This window comes from Corylus avellana, chromosome ca3, assembly GCF_901000735.1.
Source record: "Corylus avellana chromosome ca3, CavTom2PMs-1.0".
Classification (NCBI taxonomy): Eukaryota; Viridiplantae; Streptophyta; class Magnoliopsida; order Fagales; family Betulaceae; genus Corylus; species Corylus avellana.
In genome coordinates, this window is record NC_081543.1 from 4,983,013 (window position 1) to 4,998,170 (window position 15,158).

The 15,158-nt window shown below is 36.0% G+C and overlaps 2 protein-coding genes across 3 annotated transcripts; both read right to left on the reverse strand.

Moving 5' to 3' along the window:
* Positions 1-6,881: 6,881 nt before the first annotated feature.
* Positions 6,882-7,509, reverse strand: LOC132175202 (large ribosomal subunit protein uL15x-like). The gene has a single exon (XM_059587074.1). The coding sequence runs from the start codon at positions 7,458-7,460 to the stop codon at positions 7,020-7,022; it is 441 nt and encodes a 146-aa protein (XP_059443057.1). The 5' UTR covers positions 7,461-7,509; the 3' UTR covers positions 6,882-7,019.
* A 2,593-nt stretch (positions 7,510-10,102) lies between these two features.
* Positions 10,103-14,629, reverse strand: LOC132174830 (DEAD-box ATP-dependent RNA helicase 30). Of its 2 annotated transcripts, XM_059586522.1 has the most exons (10): positions 14,285-14,623; positions 13,493-14,163; positions 13,208-13,387; positions 12,949-13,110; positions 12,691-12,845; positions 12,122-12,214; positions 11,898-11,983; positions 11,591-11,817; positions 10,601-10,834; positions 10,103-10,491 (listed from the first exon to the last, which is right to left on the reverse strand). In XM_059586522.1, exons 1-10 carry the CDS (start codon positions 14,338-14,340, stop codon positions 10,385-10,387), a joined length of 1,971 nt encoding a protein of 656 aa, XP_059442505.1. In that variant the 5' UTR covers positions 14,341-14,623; the 3' UTR covers positions 10,103-10,384. The 2 variants fall into 2 exon arrangements, 1 of the variants encoding a protein (XP_059442505.1); XR_009439373.1 differs by lacking the exon at positions 10,103-10,491 and having other exon boundaries at positions 10,745-10,834; positions 10,977-11,817; positions 14,285-14,629.
* Between the last annotated feature and the right edge of the window lie 529 nt (positions 14,630-15,158).

Genomic DNA, 15,158 nt, shown 5'->3' on the forward strand with positions numbered 1-15,158 from the left:
ACAATTATGCATTTCCAATTTCCCATGGATTGGCTCAATTTTGGATTCGTCATTCTCCAATTTCCTATCATTATTTCAATTTAGGAGCATGTCTAGTCATAAGTGGAAAATTTTCAATGGCCAACCTTGGAGAAAGGGAACAATGGAGGAAGTAAAGTAGGCTGTACTACATATGGGGCCTTTGGCTGAAGAACAGTCCAAGTCCTTGATGTTACCCATCATTATTGCTTTTATATAGAGAAGGGGCTCAATTACAAATGCCAAGGTCAAGTCATTTTAATTAAATAAAATAAAATAAAATAAAAAATTAGTGTTAGTATCATAATAGTTGCCTTTCTAATTGGATCAAGATGTACGTTCTAAAAAAATTAGGATAACTGCAAACTAAAATTCTTAAAATCCGACTAACTATTTCTAAACTCATTGGTTTGAATTTGCCATCTAAGTATTTATCACATTTAGAATAGTTTTTTTTTTTTTTATATAAATAAAATAAAAATAAAAATTCATTACACCTCAATTCTCATAGATGGAAACATTAAATTAGTAAAATTAGAATAATTTAATGGAAAGAATGCAAAGTCAATCAGAAGTGGTTGCATCGATTTGCAATAGCTAATAAGCTCCATATGGTTTAAAAAGTGACTTAAAAACCACCTTGTTAAGCATAAATGACAAATAATTCCTCACCCCAAACTTTGATTTAATATATATTATGATTGAAAAATCAGCAATAATAATAATATGACATGTGTCCCCTACAATAAAAAAAAAAGGATAAAAAAATATAAAACAAAAACATAAATAGATTTTACAAATTGTTCAAAGTGAATAGCCAAACTAAGATTTGGGTGTGGTTTGGCAACAGTTTCAGTCAAAACTTCAGACGAAAGTTTGGAATGAAGAGCTATTTGTCATTTATACTTAATACGCGGAGTTTTAAATTGGTGTAATCACATGGACTAAATTTTCATTTTTTCCTAATATAATTAAAAAATGATGATGAAAATTCAAACTCTACTCTAGAGCTAAAAGAATAGTAATCCGATCTATTTAGGAGGCTACATGAGTTGTATAGCAACTGGCGGTACCATTTATTGGTGGCCTCTCAATGCTCACTCAAACCTAATAAAGTATATTACCTCAAAGGTCTATTCGCCTTTAAGATGGACCATGCCTAGTGGGTCAACCCCCCATCAAGGGAACCGGCCACCGACCAACAATCCCTTAACTGCCTGGTCACTTGCACGATGGACACGTGCTAAGGGGACCATAAAAGGAAGAATATTTGGCGGTCTTACTTATTTAGAATTTGTTAAATGAAGAAATAATCCGTTGAAACATTTTCAAATAAAAGCTATTTATAAGAATATATCACATTCTATATCAGACATTTGACCTCGAGTCCTCGTTATATCAAACACACTTATCATAACAACAGTGATCTATTAATAAAAGTTAAAGAATAAAACTTAAATAATTTGTTTCGATGGCATGGCCGACTTTATGTCCTCTAGAGGAATGTTGAACACAAATGCTGTCCGAGACTTGGTCTTGATTCTCTATCAATAACATTATTTTACTTGGACTAGGAATATGCAGGATTCAAATGTTTTAGAATTTCTAACACATTTTTAAAAACCAATTACAAAATTATTTTCAAAAATCAAAATAATTCTTAAAAAAAAAAATTAAATAACTGTAAATGTTTAGGTTCAGGTGGATGATTACGATCAAAAATAAATAAATAAATAAAAACTGACGTAGTGGTTACTTGTAGCCGCCTACCCATGATGGTGGTGGCCACCTAGATGGTTGCTGACCTGTCATGCTAAAATCCACTTGTGTATAGACAGATGTGGTAGGTGACACTATTTTCGCACGCTAGAGTTATGTTTATTTTTCTCTCTCTCTCCATATGATATGGTAGATCTCAATCTCATCATATTTGAGTATGGATTGTGAAAAACCAAACAAATGTTGGTACAGAAGTAGTATTTCCATCTTCATGAGGTCCTTGCCAACAAATTACGTAGCCCTTCTGGCCCCTTCATGCAAAAGTAGCACACCAACAATTGGATGGTGACAGATGTCGGCCCCCAGTGGTGGTGAGTTCCACATTTGTTGTATCGAAGAACAGTAACTGTCGGGCTCTTTTCGCTGCCACCCACCCTTTAAAGTTTAAAGCTAAAGTTAGTACTGTCTCTTTTCGCTGCCACCCACCCTTTAAAGCTAAAGTTAGTACTGTTGCATTATATATATATATATATATATATATATGTTAGAATATATAGAAAATATATATATTTCATAATTATGTTGATATTGAAATATTTTTTATTTATGGGTTAATTGTAATTAAATCAAGGGAATTTGATTACCAAACTTATATTTAGACATTACCCTATAAATAGGGACCTTTGTATTGTAGACAAATTAAGTTAATGAGCACAATGTAGCCCTTAGGGGTATTCCGAGTGGTGGACGTAGGTGTCTAACATCGAACCACCCTTAAGTTTTTTGTGTTAAAAGAATTCAAACAAATGATCTTTATTTTATTAGACGTGATTTCAGTTAATTAGATTATTTCTTGAAAATAGTACCGTTGCATTTGACTTGAAAGTAAGAACCTCTTCAAAATTTAAATTATACTCAAATAAAGCTATCATACAACTATGATAATATAATAATAAATATTAATTATTAATTTTTTTACATATAAATTTTTGTTGATCCAAATATTAATTTTTACTGTAATTATTATGAGAGTTTACTTAAAAAGCATTGGGAAATGAAAAAAAAAGGTTGAATCCTTCAAGTGTTGAAAAATCACTCCAACTTTGAGCCCATTGCTTGTTTGTAATTTTGTTTCGTACGAGTTTCATATCGTCGGCATCATCACGTGTCATTGTGGACATTATTATGATTGTTGTGTGGCATTTTCTTCATGTGTTTTTTTTTTATCCAGTTACGTGTGGTACAAAACAATGTTTGAATATGACCATGACAATCCTTTCAAAATAACGTTAAGTGCAAGTATTAGATGCTCATTAAAACCGAAAGAAAATGCTAGTGTTAGAAAGAGAGTACGGGTGACCGGAGGGTTGACAATTTTTTATATAATTTCTAAATTTGAAACGAAATCAAAGAGTTGAGAAATTTGACTTATTTAATTAAATGGGTCAGGTTCGAGTTGACTTATATAATCTTATATTCATATTTTGACATAACTTGACACACAATATAATAGTATGCAATTTTTAACTTGACTTGCAAATTCAATACAAAATTAGAGAGTTAGAGTTGATGAGTTTAACCAATTTAATTAAATAGATCATATTATGGTCATACCTCAACACAATCTAAACTCGACACGCGAATACAAATTGCCATGATGCTTTCACTAGTGGCGGGTGAGTCCCATTGATCAAGACAAAATACTTTTTGGGGGCAGATTCGATTTGAAAACGATATCAAACATTTTTTTCCATTATAGTCCATTTGTTGGACTTTTGTGACTTGAACAATGAACATGAAGCCTGGGGCCTTTTGGGTTTTGGACTCTCTCTCTCTCTCTCTCTCTCCAAGCCCACTTGTATTTTAGGAGAGAGTGTTGACCGACTTTGCTTTCTTTCTTCTTATAAAAGCCGCAATATTTGGCCGCGTGAAACTTAAATCAAAGCAGCTGTTGTGTTTTGGGTCTTGTAGTGTCGGCGCAAGAGTGACAATAGTGAGCGTTTTTCTTTCTTCTCGGCACCGCACCAAGAAAAGCAAGAGACAGACCAAGAGGCTCTGATAGTGAGAGAGAGAGGCAAAAAAAAAAAAAATCAACATAATCTCCTCAAACTACCACCTAATTGATAATTTTCCACCAAAACTTTCAATTATGACAATGTCCCATTCAAACTACCAAAAATTGTCAATGTTTCTCCCAATGACGAAACTACCCTTAATAAAATAAAAACAAAAAATAATAAAACTTCTAGAAAAAATCTAAAACTAATTAAAAAAAAAAAAATCTAAAGGGTAGAACATTAAAAATTAAAAAAAAAAAAAATCATTTTTATAAGAAAAAAAATTAAAAATTTCGATTTTTTTTGTTATAAAAATTTCGTTTTTTTTTTGTTTTATAAATTTTTTAAAATAAAAATTTCCCTTTTTTAAAAAAAATATTCGTTTTATTCTTAAAAAAATATTCTTATAAATAAATTCGTTTAAAAACTTTTTTTTTAAAAAAAAAAAAAAATTGTTCTTTTGAAATTAATTTTTTTTTGTTTTGTTTTTTTAAAATTTAATTGTTTTAAATTGTTTTTAATTTTTTTTAATTTATAAGGGTATTTTTGTCTTATTAAGAAATATATAGGGGCATTTTGATCTTTTTGTTAGTCTTGAAGGGACATTGACAATGTTTTGGTAGTTTAGGGGGGACATTGTCACAATTGAAAGTTTAAGAGGAACATTGTCAATTAAATGGTAGTTTGAGAGGGTTATTTGAACTTTACCAAAAAAAAAAAAAGGTATGTTTGAGAATGTCATTAAAAAAAAGTAAAGTGTTTTGGCCATTTTTAAAATAGAAAAATGTCAAATAAGTACGTTTTTAGCAAACAGAAGAGCTTTTTATTTGACAGCACTATGGTTGTCATTAATGCAATCTCAAGCAAACTGTTGCCACTCTCTTTAGGCTTTTATTTCTCCTCCACCAAAACAAAAGCATGATCAAATTACATCTGTTAATTAATTATTATGAAGTTGATATTCAATAGCAATTGCTATTATTATTGGGACAAGGAATGTTTTTTTTTTTTTTTTTTTTTTTGGGGGGGGGAAAGGACAAGGAATGTTTTCACTTTTACACTTCTTAACATGGTTCTTTCAACTGTAACATGGATCACCATTGGATCTAATAGGGTTCTTCCAACTGTAACAAAGATCAACCGTGGGAGGCTCATGTTTAAAGATTATAAATAGGGTTGTAAATAAATCAAGTTCGTGAGAACAACTTGCCTTACATAAACTTGAGCCTAGTTTGTTTAATAAACTAGTCGAATTTGAACATTACTTTTGGTTCAAACATAAACAGGTTAAACTCAATGAACTCGACTCGATTTGATTTGAACTCATAGACACTTTGTAAAAGCTCGACTGGGTCAATTTGAGCTTTTTTAGAACTCATATATATGGCTGTCGTGGTCGTCATTATTATCTTTATCAAGTATACTATTTTAAAAAAAAATTGTATTTCACATAGCATTTTTTCTTTCGACTGTAACCCTAAAATATCAGTCGCCTCCCTCATTCTTTCACCTTCACCCATCATTGCACCTCCTTCAGCCACCCTCACGGCTCACGCTACCACCAAAGCCCCATTGCACTACTTCTGGTCGCCTCTTTCAATTTCAATCAATCGGCAAAATGAAGCAGAAGCACCGGATGTGGAGGGCAGAGGCAAGGTGGCCATATAATGTCAATGCTACCGGAGCAGAATAGATCATGAGGCAGAGACTAAAATTTGAAATTCTTTATAGCAAGCTCTGATTATTGTTGCTTTCAAATATTTTCAGCAATATAAAACAATTTAAAAAGTCAGAAATTGTTTACTTGAGTAGTATTACTGTTCACATCGGCTATGAAATGTGAAATGAACGTAAAGAAGCTTTTAACCCCTCTTTTCTTTGCTTAGCTCAAACTTCGAATTTTGACCAGCCTCGAGAAGATTAAAAAAGGGACCTGAACTTGAGCTGACTCATTAGATTTGTTTGTGTTGAGCTCAAGCTGAAGTTGAGCTAATGTGTATGTCGGGCCGGTTCAGCTCGATTACAACCCTAACAACCAGAATCAAAGTCCTAAGCCTCAGAAAGATGTGACTAATCAAAAATAATTCTCACCGTAGGAGTTAAATGATATGGATCTCTGGCTTTCATTGAAAAAACAAACTGACAGTACAAATTTAAAAGAACTATGTTTCAAGGGGAAGGGAAAAACACCTCCGATCAGCAACTTCTTCCTCTCAATTCTCACCTCAAAAACCCTAAGCTAAATCATTGTCAGTTTGTCACAAATCAGCAACAGACGAAGAAGAAGATGGAGTTGAAAATGTTGCGGATGGACAAGGCATAACCAGTTAAGAGCACTATATTTAAGATGAAAAGACACTTCGATGGCCTTTCAAGGGAAAGGGGAAAACACCTGCGTTCGGAAACTTCTTCCTTTCAATTCTCACCTCAAAAACCCTAAGCTATTATCTTTGTCAGTTTGTCCCAAGGCATAATTAGGGTTTTTGAGAGGAAGAAGTTGCTGAAAGGGGGTGTTTTCCTTCATCTTAATCTGGATCATCATTCTTTTTAACTGAGATGTCCAATAGTTTTTTCAACCGGATGTAAGCCAGATCCAAATGCTATGGCAGGATTAGTTCAGAAACATGCCTCACTGGCATCAGTTCACCAGAGAAGCACACAAACCTAGATGCCTGCAAAGAGCATTCTAAATTGCTATGCATTTACATTATGCAAATTCTGCCAAATGACTGAGAAATAATAAACAGGACCTGAAATTCATCCCACCATTATTTGACCAGAACAGTGACTACTGCCAACAAATAAAAACACTTCAAATTATAATAAGAGTTCATAATCAGGTTATGCCAAGGATTCCATACACCTGCACTCAACATAAGCAAAAGCAAGGAAATTCACTTCATACTTAGATTCATTTCTGAATCATCAAGCACAACCTAGAATTAACTTCCTAAGCAATATGATCGATCAAAACAAATTTGGTCTTATTTTATCTCAAACATATGGCGTAAACTGTTAAAGTCGCAATCTTTCTTATACGAAACCCATCTTTAACCCATTTTCCATCGCAGAAGTTCACACCCCATAGGAAAACATGAAACTTGTAGCATTTTCTAAAATATATGATATCCAAATATCAGATCCAATTCCAACAGCAATTAAACAAGTTCAGATTAATTAATTAATCAAAACTAAAACCCGCAAAATGAAATACCCAATAACCTCCTAAGCAGTGAGAACGACTGCCCCGCCGGCCTCCTTGATCTTCTTCTCAGCGGTCTTGGACACGAGCTTGGCCTTGACCACGAAGGGCTGGTTCTCAGGCAGGATCCCCTTGCCCAGTACCTTGAAGTAGCCGAACTGGGTCACGTCGAGCAACGGCACGTTGTCCTTGGAGGCCTTGTCCTTCACCTCCTGGGGAACGAGCGACCACAGCTTGTCGACGTTGACGATTGGGCAGTGAAACTTGTTGCGCAGCCTGTGAAAGTACCTCATACCGACCTTGCCGAAGTAGCCAGGGTGGTACTTGTCGAAGAGGATTCGGTGGTGGTGCATCCCTCCGGCGTTACCTCGACCCCCCGGGTGCTTACGGTGCTTTCCGATTCGGCCGTGGCCAGCACTAACGTGGCCTCGCTTCTTGCGGTTCTTCTTGAAGCGGGTCGTCATTTTGGCTCTGCTAGTGAGTGAGCGGCGAAGGAGGAAAATTAGGGTTTGGGGGGATTTTATAGGGTAGGGTTGGATTTATGGGGAAATGTCATTTAGGTCCCTTCAAGCCTCATGGGTATTTTTGAAATATTTGTTTATTATTTATTTTGAAATATCATTTATGTTACTATCTTCTTATTGAGGTCTACAGATCGTTCTAGAATTTGTAGTAGTTCTCAATTCTTTAAATTTAAGTAATTCATTGAAACTTCAATAGTCTTTGAAAAACAATTAATACACAAAATCGGAAGAAGTTAAGAGGCGGTCGAATCTAGGGTTGGCAATTTTTTACACGCCGGACAAATACGACATAAAATTATAGGGTTAAGATTTAGCATAAAATGGTGCATATAAACGGTTTGACCCACTTGACCTATTTATAAAATTATATATATTTTTTATATAATAAATACATGTTAAAACATATCAAACCATATTCCGGTCAAAACGGGTAAAATGAGTTGTGTTGGGTTAGATCAAATGGGTTAAACGGGTTGTGTTGGGTGACTCACAGGTCGTATTTGAGTTTAAGTAGAGATGAAAAGACGGTTACGGTTACCGGTTATTGACTAAAACCGCTAACCGCTTAGGCAGTTAATCACTAGGTGGTTAGTAGTTAGTAACTCTAATAACTGCTAACCGTTTTTTAAAAGAAAAAATTTTAAAAAATTATTTTTTTTTGAAAAAAAAAAAAAAAAAAACCCAAAACGATGTCGCTTTTATGGTAATACGATAATATCATACTACATATGACATCGTTTCATGTATTTTTATATATAAATATAATATATATAGGCCGTTAGCGGTTAGCTTAAAACCGCTAACCGTAACCGCCTAGACGGTTAGCGGTTTTTGCTGACTGCCTTTAAAAGTGGTTAGTGCAGTTAGCGGGTGGTTAATAATTGCCCACCTTTTTACCCCAGGTTTAAGGGTTTGATTCGTTTAGCTAAACGAGGCCGTGTTTAGGTTTTACCCTTATCGGGTTGGCAGGTCGACCCGAACATGACCCACCAACCCGTTTTGCCAATCGTAGTTGGATCGTCCTAAGGGTGGTTAGGGCAATTCAATCGATCACTCTCCATCAAGAGGTGGCCAACTATTCCCTTCAAAAAAATAATAATAAAATAAAATAAAATAACATTTAGGCTTCATTTTTAATGAACAACCAAAATTACAAGAACCTCATCTATCTCACTAAGAGCATTCACCGTGGTTTATGTATATTTTTATGCAAAATGGTTAGTCAAAACTCATTTTATTTAGTTTAACTAATGAGTTTTAAAAGATACTATACATCGATTATATATATTTTTTTATTTATATCATTTTTTTAATTTTTTTTTATAAGGATTGTAGTTTTCTTAAAAATCATATTTTTCAACTTTTTGGAAAAAAGATATGTAGAGATAAATAGTAGGAGAAAATTTTGGAAAAAGAGAGATGTGGAAGAGAAATGGTAGGAAAAAATAAAATGGCTCCTGTGAATAGTGCCGCTAAATGTAACATTTTTTTTTTTTCTCTAATCTAATAAAATATTCATTTTTTATTTAATTATTTTTGCTAATCTAATGTGAGGGTTTTTTACAAATCTGATTAGCCATTTTAGATAAAAGTACCATTTGACTCATTCATTGTGAGTGCTCTAATAGCACTCATAATGGCTTAGCTATTTCTTACTTTTATCTAAAATAAATAAGCAAAACACTAAAAAACCCTCTACATTGAATTATACATTTTAAATGCAAAATACATTTTTTTTTTACATTTGTGAACAATGCACCGCTACACACCCATCTCATTAATATACTATTTCTCTCTCATCTCTTTTTTCCAAAATTTTATCTTCCACATTTCTCTTTTCCCAAAAATTTCTCCTACTATTTCTCTCCACATTATTATTATTTTTTTCCCAAAACTTGAAATATACTAAAAAGGATCTTTAGAAAAAATACAATGCTTATAAGAAAAAAAAAAAAAAAAGAATTAAAAAAAAAAAGATAATTAGATATATAGTGTCTTTTAAAATTCATTAGCTAAACTAGATAAAGTAAATTTTAATTAGCCATTTTGCATAAAAATATACATAAACCAATATGAATACTCTAACCCTTTTTTTTTTTTTTTGTTTCCTGGTTTAATATTAAGTAACCGAGCAACCCATAGGTTTGACATGACCCCATAATTGTTCGGTCCATGTGACTCTGAGGTAGAGAGATTACATATTGATTACATATTGGAACTCTAAGTAATGCTAATAGTCTCCCTCATGTTTTTCCCGTGTGTCTCCTCAAAGTTAATGTGAATTTTAAAATGAAAAATACTAAAAGTACTAAATCTTTTACTAATAAAAACTTATTAAACTCATGTATAGCTCATTCATTGAAAAAAACATAAAACAATTAATTAAAAAAATATAACAAGTACTAATAAATGAGCTACACATCAATTTAATAAGTATATGTTAGTAAGAAATCAGTAGTAATTGAACCAAATTGTTCAAAACAAAACCATATTGAAGCTGACTTGAAAAATCTTCCTTCAGATCCGGATTACAAACTAAAGCTTTGCATTATCATCAAAACCATCACCCCACAACAAAGAGAGGAAAAAGAAGCCAAAAGCATCGATTATGGGTCGTCAAGCATGAGAAATATAAGGCTGAAAGATTCAGTCCATGCAACATCTAAAGTGAATCTCACTGGTAGACAATATATAACAACGAATGTTTCTTTCTGCTTTTTTGGTCGTAATAACTCGAACAAGTTCAAAGACATCGAAAGTGACAATAAGCAAGCTGCAATCACGACAGAAATAGTTCTCTACAGATTATCCTATGTTAATATCAAGTACATGGGAGGCTAACAGCGGCGGCAATACCACTCAAACTACCAAGGTCTCCTTCCACCAAGGGGGATAACATTTGAGCCGGAAATCAGAGCCCGATTGCCATACCCGCCTCCTCGCCCTCTGGAGCGAAAGTTTCCCCCAGATCCTGGGAAAAAAAGGACAAAAAAAAAAAAAAAACCCAAAATGTTAATTTTCCTATTTGCAACTCGGACTTAGATAGCACTGACACTACACAAAAATTTCATTAAGTTTACCTCCCATAGCAGAACCAGCTGATCGGGCCAATGCAGACAAGGCGGGACTCACAACTTGCCCTGCTTCTTGCAAGATCTTGACCAGATCCCTCGCAAACTTTGCATTTGCATGCGTTAAGAACGTGAAGGCAGTCCCCTTTGCCCCTGCCCTACCAGTTCGGCCAATTCTGTGGACATAATCTTCAAGGCTTGATGGAAAATCATAATTGATCACACATTTTATGTCCTTCACATCTACAACCAATAAACTAAAAGTTAAAAGTCATATTAAAAGTGAAACAATATGCAAGGTTTTAAGCAATATCCTTATCCCTGCTCTCCTAAGATCTGAGAGATCAAATTTAAGATAACACATTCATTACATAAATGTGCCCACCTTAACCTTGCAGGGATAAGGAGCAGCTTCACCACCACCACTTCCATATTCAATCAATGTATAAGCATGTGTGAGTCAACCAGGCTGCGACAACGACCAGCTCCATAACCGTGGATGGGCTGCGACAACTTTAACTATGTTAATTGGACACTTGATGATAGGAGCAATACCAAGTCAGTAGCCAACCTCATAAAAGCCAGCTCTACTTCCTAACTTATTATTATCAATTTGGCTTCCACAATGTTAATGGCATAGCCTAAAAAATTTACTCAACTATTATCCAAGCAATATCAGCAAAACTATGCTCCTAGTGTCCATGTAACATGAGCTGTATGAATAAGATAATACCCAAATGGAGTTCTGTTGAGGAACATCCTAGTATGGGAAATCTCACACCTCCATTCAACTCATAAATAATAAATCCCTTAACAAAGTTGAAATATAATACTCATGTGCAAATAAAATTTTAGCAGTCGCTGTCATGGCCCCTCCCTTCGCACCCAAACCACAATTATATTCTCAGGATACTGGACAGCAGCCGGCCAACTCGCCTATTCTGGAATTTCAAGACCTAGATGCAAAAACCTAAGACTCCTAACACACAGTGATCCTACCAAGACCCCGTGCAGCAACATCAGTGGCAGTCATTATAGGACTTCTGCCAGTTTTAAACTCAGCAAGGACCCAGTCCCTTTCAGCCTGGCTTTTATCGCCATGGATGGATAGAGCTGGCCACCCATCAATTCTCAATTGCCTTGTGACTTGGTCACATCCTTTTTTTGTCTCCATGAATATTAGAATTCGGCTCCCGTCCATGCTTTCTTTAAGCAGTTTGATCAGCCTGCATGGACATAATATACTGAGCATAATCATGATAACAAGAACATCCCTCTTTTACTGACACCAGTTATCGAAACAAACCTATTATATTTCTCCACCTCTGTCACAACTTCAACAACTTGAAGTATAGATTGGTTTGCTTTCAGATATGGTGATCCAATAATTACCTTAAAAATCAAAATGATTCAAAGGACACCATATAAGCATAAAGTTTTCAGCCAAAAATGCAAAACAAGATGAGCATCGATTTATGGTTATGTGCATCTGTGTGTATGTAGGCATCCACACGCATTTTAGAAGTGAACCTTATATGCATTGCGTAAAAACTGCCTTGCAAGACTTTCAACCTCCCTTGGCCATGTGGCACTCCAATACAATGTCTGTCTATCTGGCCGGATCTGCAAGGTCAAAACACCTTTTTAATAATGCTGCAACTTTTAAGGTAGAAAGACGCCAGTTAAACAAAGGAGAGATGAAGTTCATCATGGACCGAAGTATATTTCTAAAAGTAAATTAATTATGGTCCTACCTGAATTTTTCAATGAAGCCTAAGAAAAGCCTCTTGACACAGATGAAGATTGCTAATATATCAATTCCTTTAATGCCAATAAAGGTATGAATTTTGTTCATATTTCAACTAAAGGGAAAATACACTACATCAATACTACCAATGCAGCTCAACCTATAACTTCATGATCCTAAATTTGAATAAATTGATTGATTAGAATGACCCAGTTATACCTTGTGCAAAGAAAATGTCCAAAAACCCGCTCTATTACATCAACACCCACAGAGTTTGTCTGCCCTTTAATTTACATAGACTTGCACAAAATAACTCCCAAGAAAAAGTTATTACATTGTGGAAGTGTTATACCTGGGCAACAATTTTCCTAATTTGAGGCTCAAATCCCATGTCCAACATTCTATCAGCCTCATCTAACACAAGGTAAGTCACTCTTCGCAAGTTTGTGTGTTGGGCTTCCAACATATCTATCAGTCGACCAGGTGTAGCAATGACAATCTCCACGCCTGCCATATGGAAAAAGTAAAATGGTTATGTTCCACTATCAATCTCGGTTCAAATAGATTTATGAACAGTGAAAAGAGCTACACAGAAGAGCAACAGAAGCACCTCTTTTAAGATCACGAATTTGAGGCCCTTTAGGAGCACCACCATATATGCAAGTACTTCTAATATTAGCACGTGACGCAAATTTTACAGCTTCTTCTTGAATTTGAACTGCTAATTCTCTAGTGGGTGCTAACACCAGTACAATGGGACCTTCACCTTGTCCTGAATGATTGTAACAAAAGAATAGTGAATATAAGCATAAATTACCGGACAACAAAGAGTGTCAACTGAAACCTCAAGGAAGGCAAACAATACTGACCCAATCGAGGCTGTGCGCTAACATGTACCAAAGCAGGAAGCAGATATGCCAAAGTCTTACCAGAACCAGTCTCAGCAATACCAATTAAATCCCTACCCTTGAGAGCCATTGGCCATCCTTGAGCCTGAATTGCTGTTGGCTCAACAAAACCCAGTTTTGCAATCACCTCAAGGCAGTAATCTAACGCATCAAATTACATAATTCAGCTAAAGATAAATCACTGCAAACTTGATATCAACAGCAATAACCAAATACTAAATTACACACTCATGAGCAAAGACTTACCAGGGAAATTAGCTTCATGAAACACCCTAATTGGCTTTGGGATATCATGCCCTTCAACCATGATCTCCCTTCTCGTCCGATAAGCCAAAGCTTCGTGCTCACTCATCGCCCGCACCGAAGGAGTCTCAACATAAAAATTCTTCTCAAAATGGACCAAATTCCCAAAATCCTGCTTGGGCAAAGCAATGTTGTCCAAATCCCCTCTCGACCCCCCACCACCATGTCTACCTCCTCTTCCACCACCACCACCACGCCCCTCAAATCCCCTCCCACCACCTCGTCCACCGCCAAAACCCGCATTCCCACCACGCCCTCCACCACCAATCTTACTCCTGACACCACCATCACGGCTTGTACCTAGTCTACCACCGCCACGCCCCAAATCAAAGCCCCTTCCACCAGCACCACCACGGCCTACACTGCCCACTCTCCTATCCCCAACTCCCACATGTCCATTCCCCGTTCTTCCACCGCCTCGGCCAATATCGAATCGGCCAACGGGCGGCTCAAACGGCGGATACCCATTGAAATTACCGGCCCCGGCAGGTTGTGCCGACCCACCACCTCTTCCATAAGCCGGAGGAGGGGGACCCCCGTACGGGACGGGCCCACCGCGGCCATAGCCGCCTATCACCGGAGGACCCACAGGAGGCGGTGGCCCTATCAGGTCACTGCAAATAGATATGTGCCATAGTTACGCATCAAAAAACCATGAGCAAAACTTTGAACTTTGAACACCCAATACTCTTAGAAACTAAACGTGAAAACGTGGATCTGAATCAAAAAGCTTACCTTCGACGCTCACGATAGGAACTGGGGTCGGCGTAGCGATTGTCGTAGTGGTTCATCGTCGGTGGTACGATCCTTTGGTGCTTCCGCGGGTGATGATAATAGGAAAAAAGAGGAACTGTTTAGGGTTTCAAAACAAAAGGAGGCAACTTTCTTTCAAGGAAGAAAAGGAAATATCTGTTTGCTTTCGCAGTTCTCTGAGTTTTGTTTTGCCGGAAATTGCTTTGGTTTTTCCCGGTAGAAGATACCGGAGATATTTGCTATGTGGGAATTTGGGGGAAGGAGAGGGTGTCTCAGCAATTTATTGTTTGTTGGGAGGGAAAATATCTGCGTCCTCCGTGGGTGCGTACGTGCCCGCGAGTGTGACTGTGTGAGGATGATTCCTTCCACACTTAAAGCACTCCTTCCGGTATCACTAAAACTCTATTTTTATTTTTTTTTTATTGTTATTTTGGAGGGACAGTTTAACAAAAGTCAATTAAATCTAATGGTAATCATTCGGTTGTAGCCAGTGGTTAGTGATTAAAACTGTTAACTGCAACCGCTTAAGTGGTTAGTACATTTTAGTAACCGTTTCTGCTAACTGTTAGGCAGTTAACTGTTCGATTAACAGTTAACCGCATCCAGCTAACCGCTTTTTGTACTAACCCTTTATTTGCCTTTGTTTAGGCTTTTTTTTGGGCTAAATTTGAGAATTAGGCTTTTTTAGGCTCACTTTAAATGTTTTTTTTTTTTTTTTTTTGGCCTTTTGGTCCAATTTTCAGTTTTGAGCATATTTTGCCATTTTTGGCCTTTTGTGCCTTTTTGACATCAAAATATGTACTATTTAACAAGTAGATAAGTTGCGATATATCACATTGGGCTTACTCCAAAATAA

What these genes read in the sequence shown, in the direction of transcription:
- LOC132175202 (XM_059587074.1), bottom strand. Translation starts at nt 7,460, where the DNA reads ATGACGACCCGCTTCAAGAAGAACCGCAAGAAGCGAGGCCACGTTAGT.
- LOC132174830 (XM_059586522.1), bottom strand. Translation starts at nt 14,340, where the DNA reads ATGAACCACTACGACAATCGCTACGCCGACCCCAGTTCCTATCGTGAG. An exon ending in TTTTACGCAATGCATATAAG is followed by an intron (nt 11,984 to 12,121) that starts GTTCACTTCTAA and finishes TTGATTTTTAAG; the next exon opens with GTAATTATTGGATCACCATA. An exon ending in TGTTGCTGCACGGGGTCTTG is followed by an intron (nt 10,835 to 11,590) that starts GTAGGATCACTG and finishes TATTGGTTGTAG; the next exon opens with ATGTGAAGGACATAAAATGT.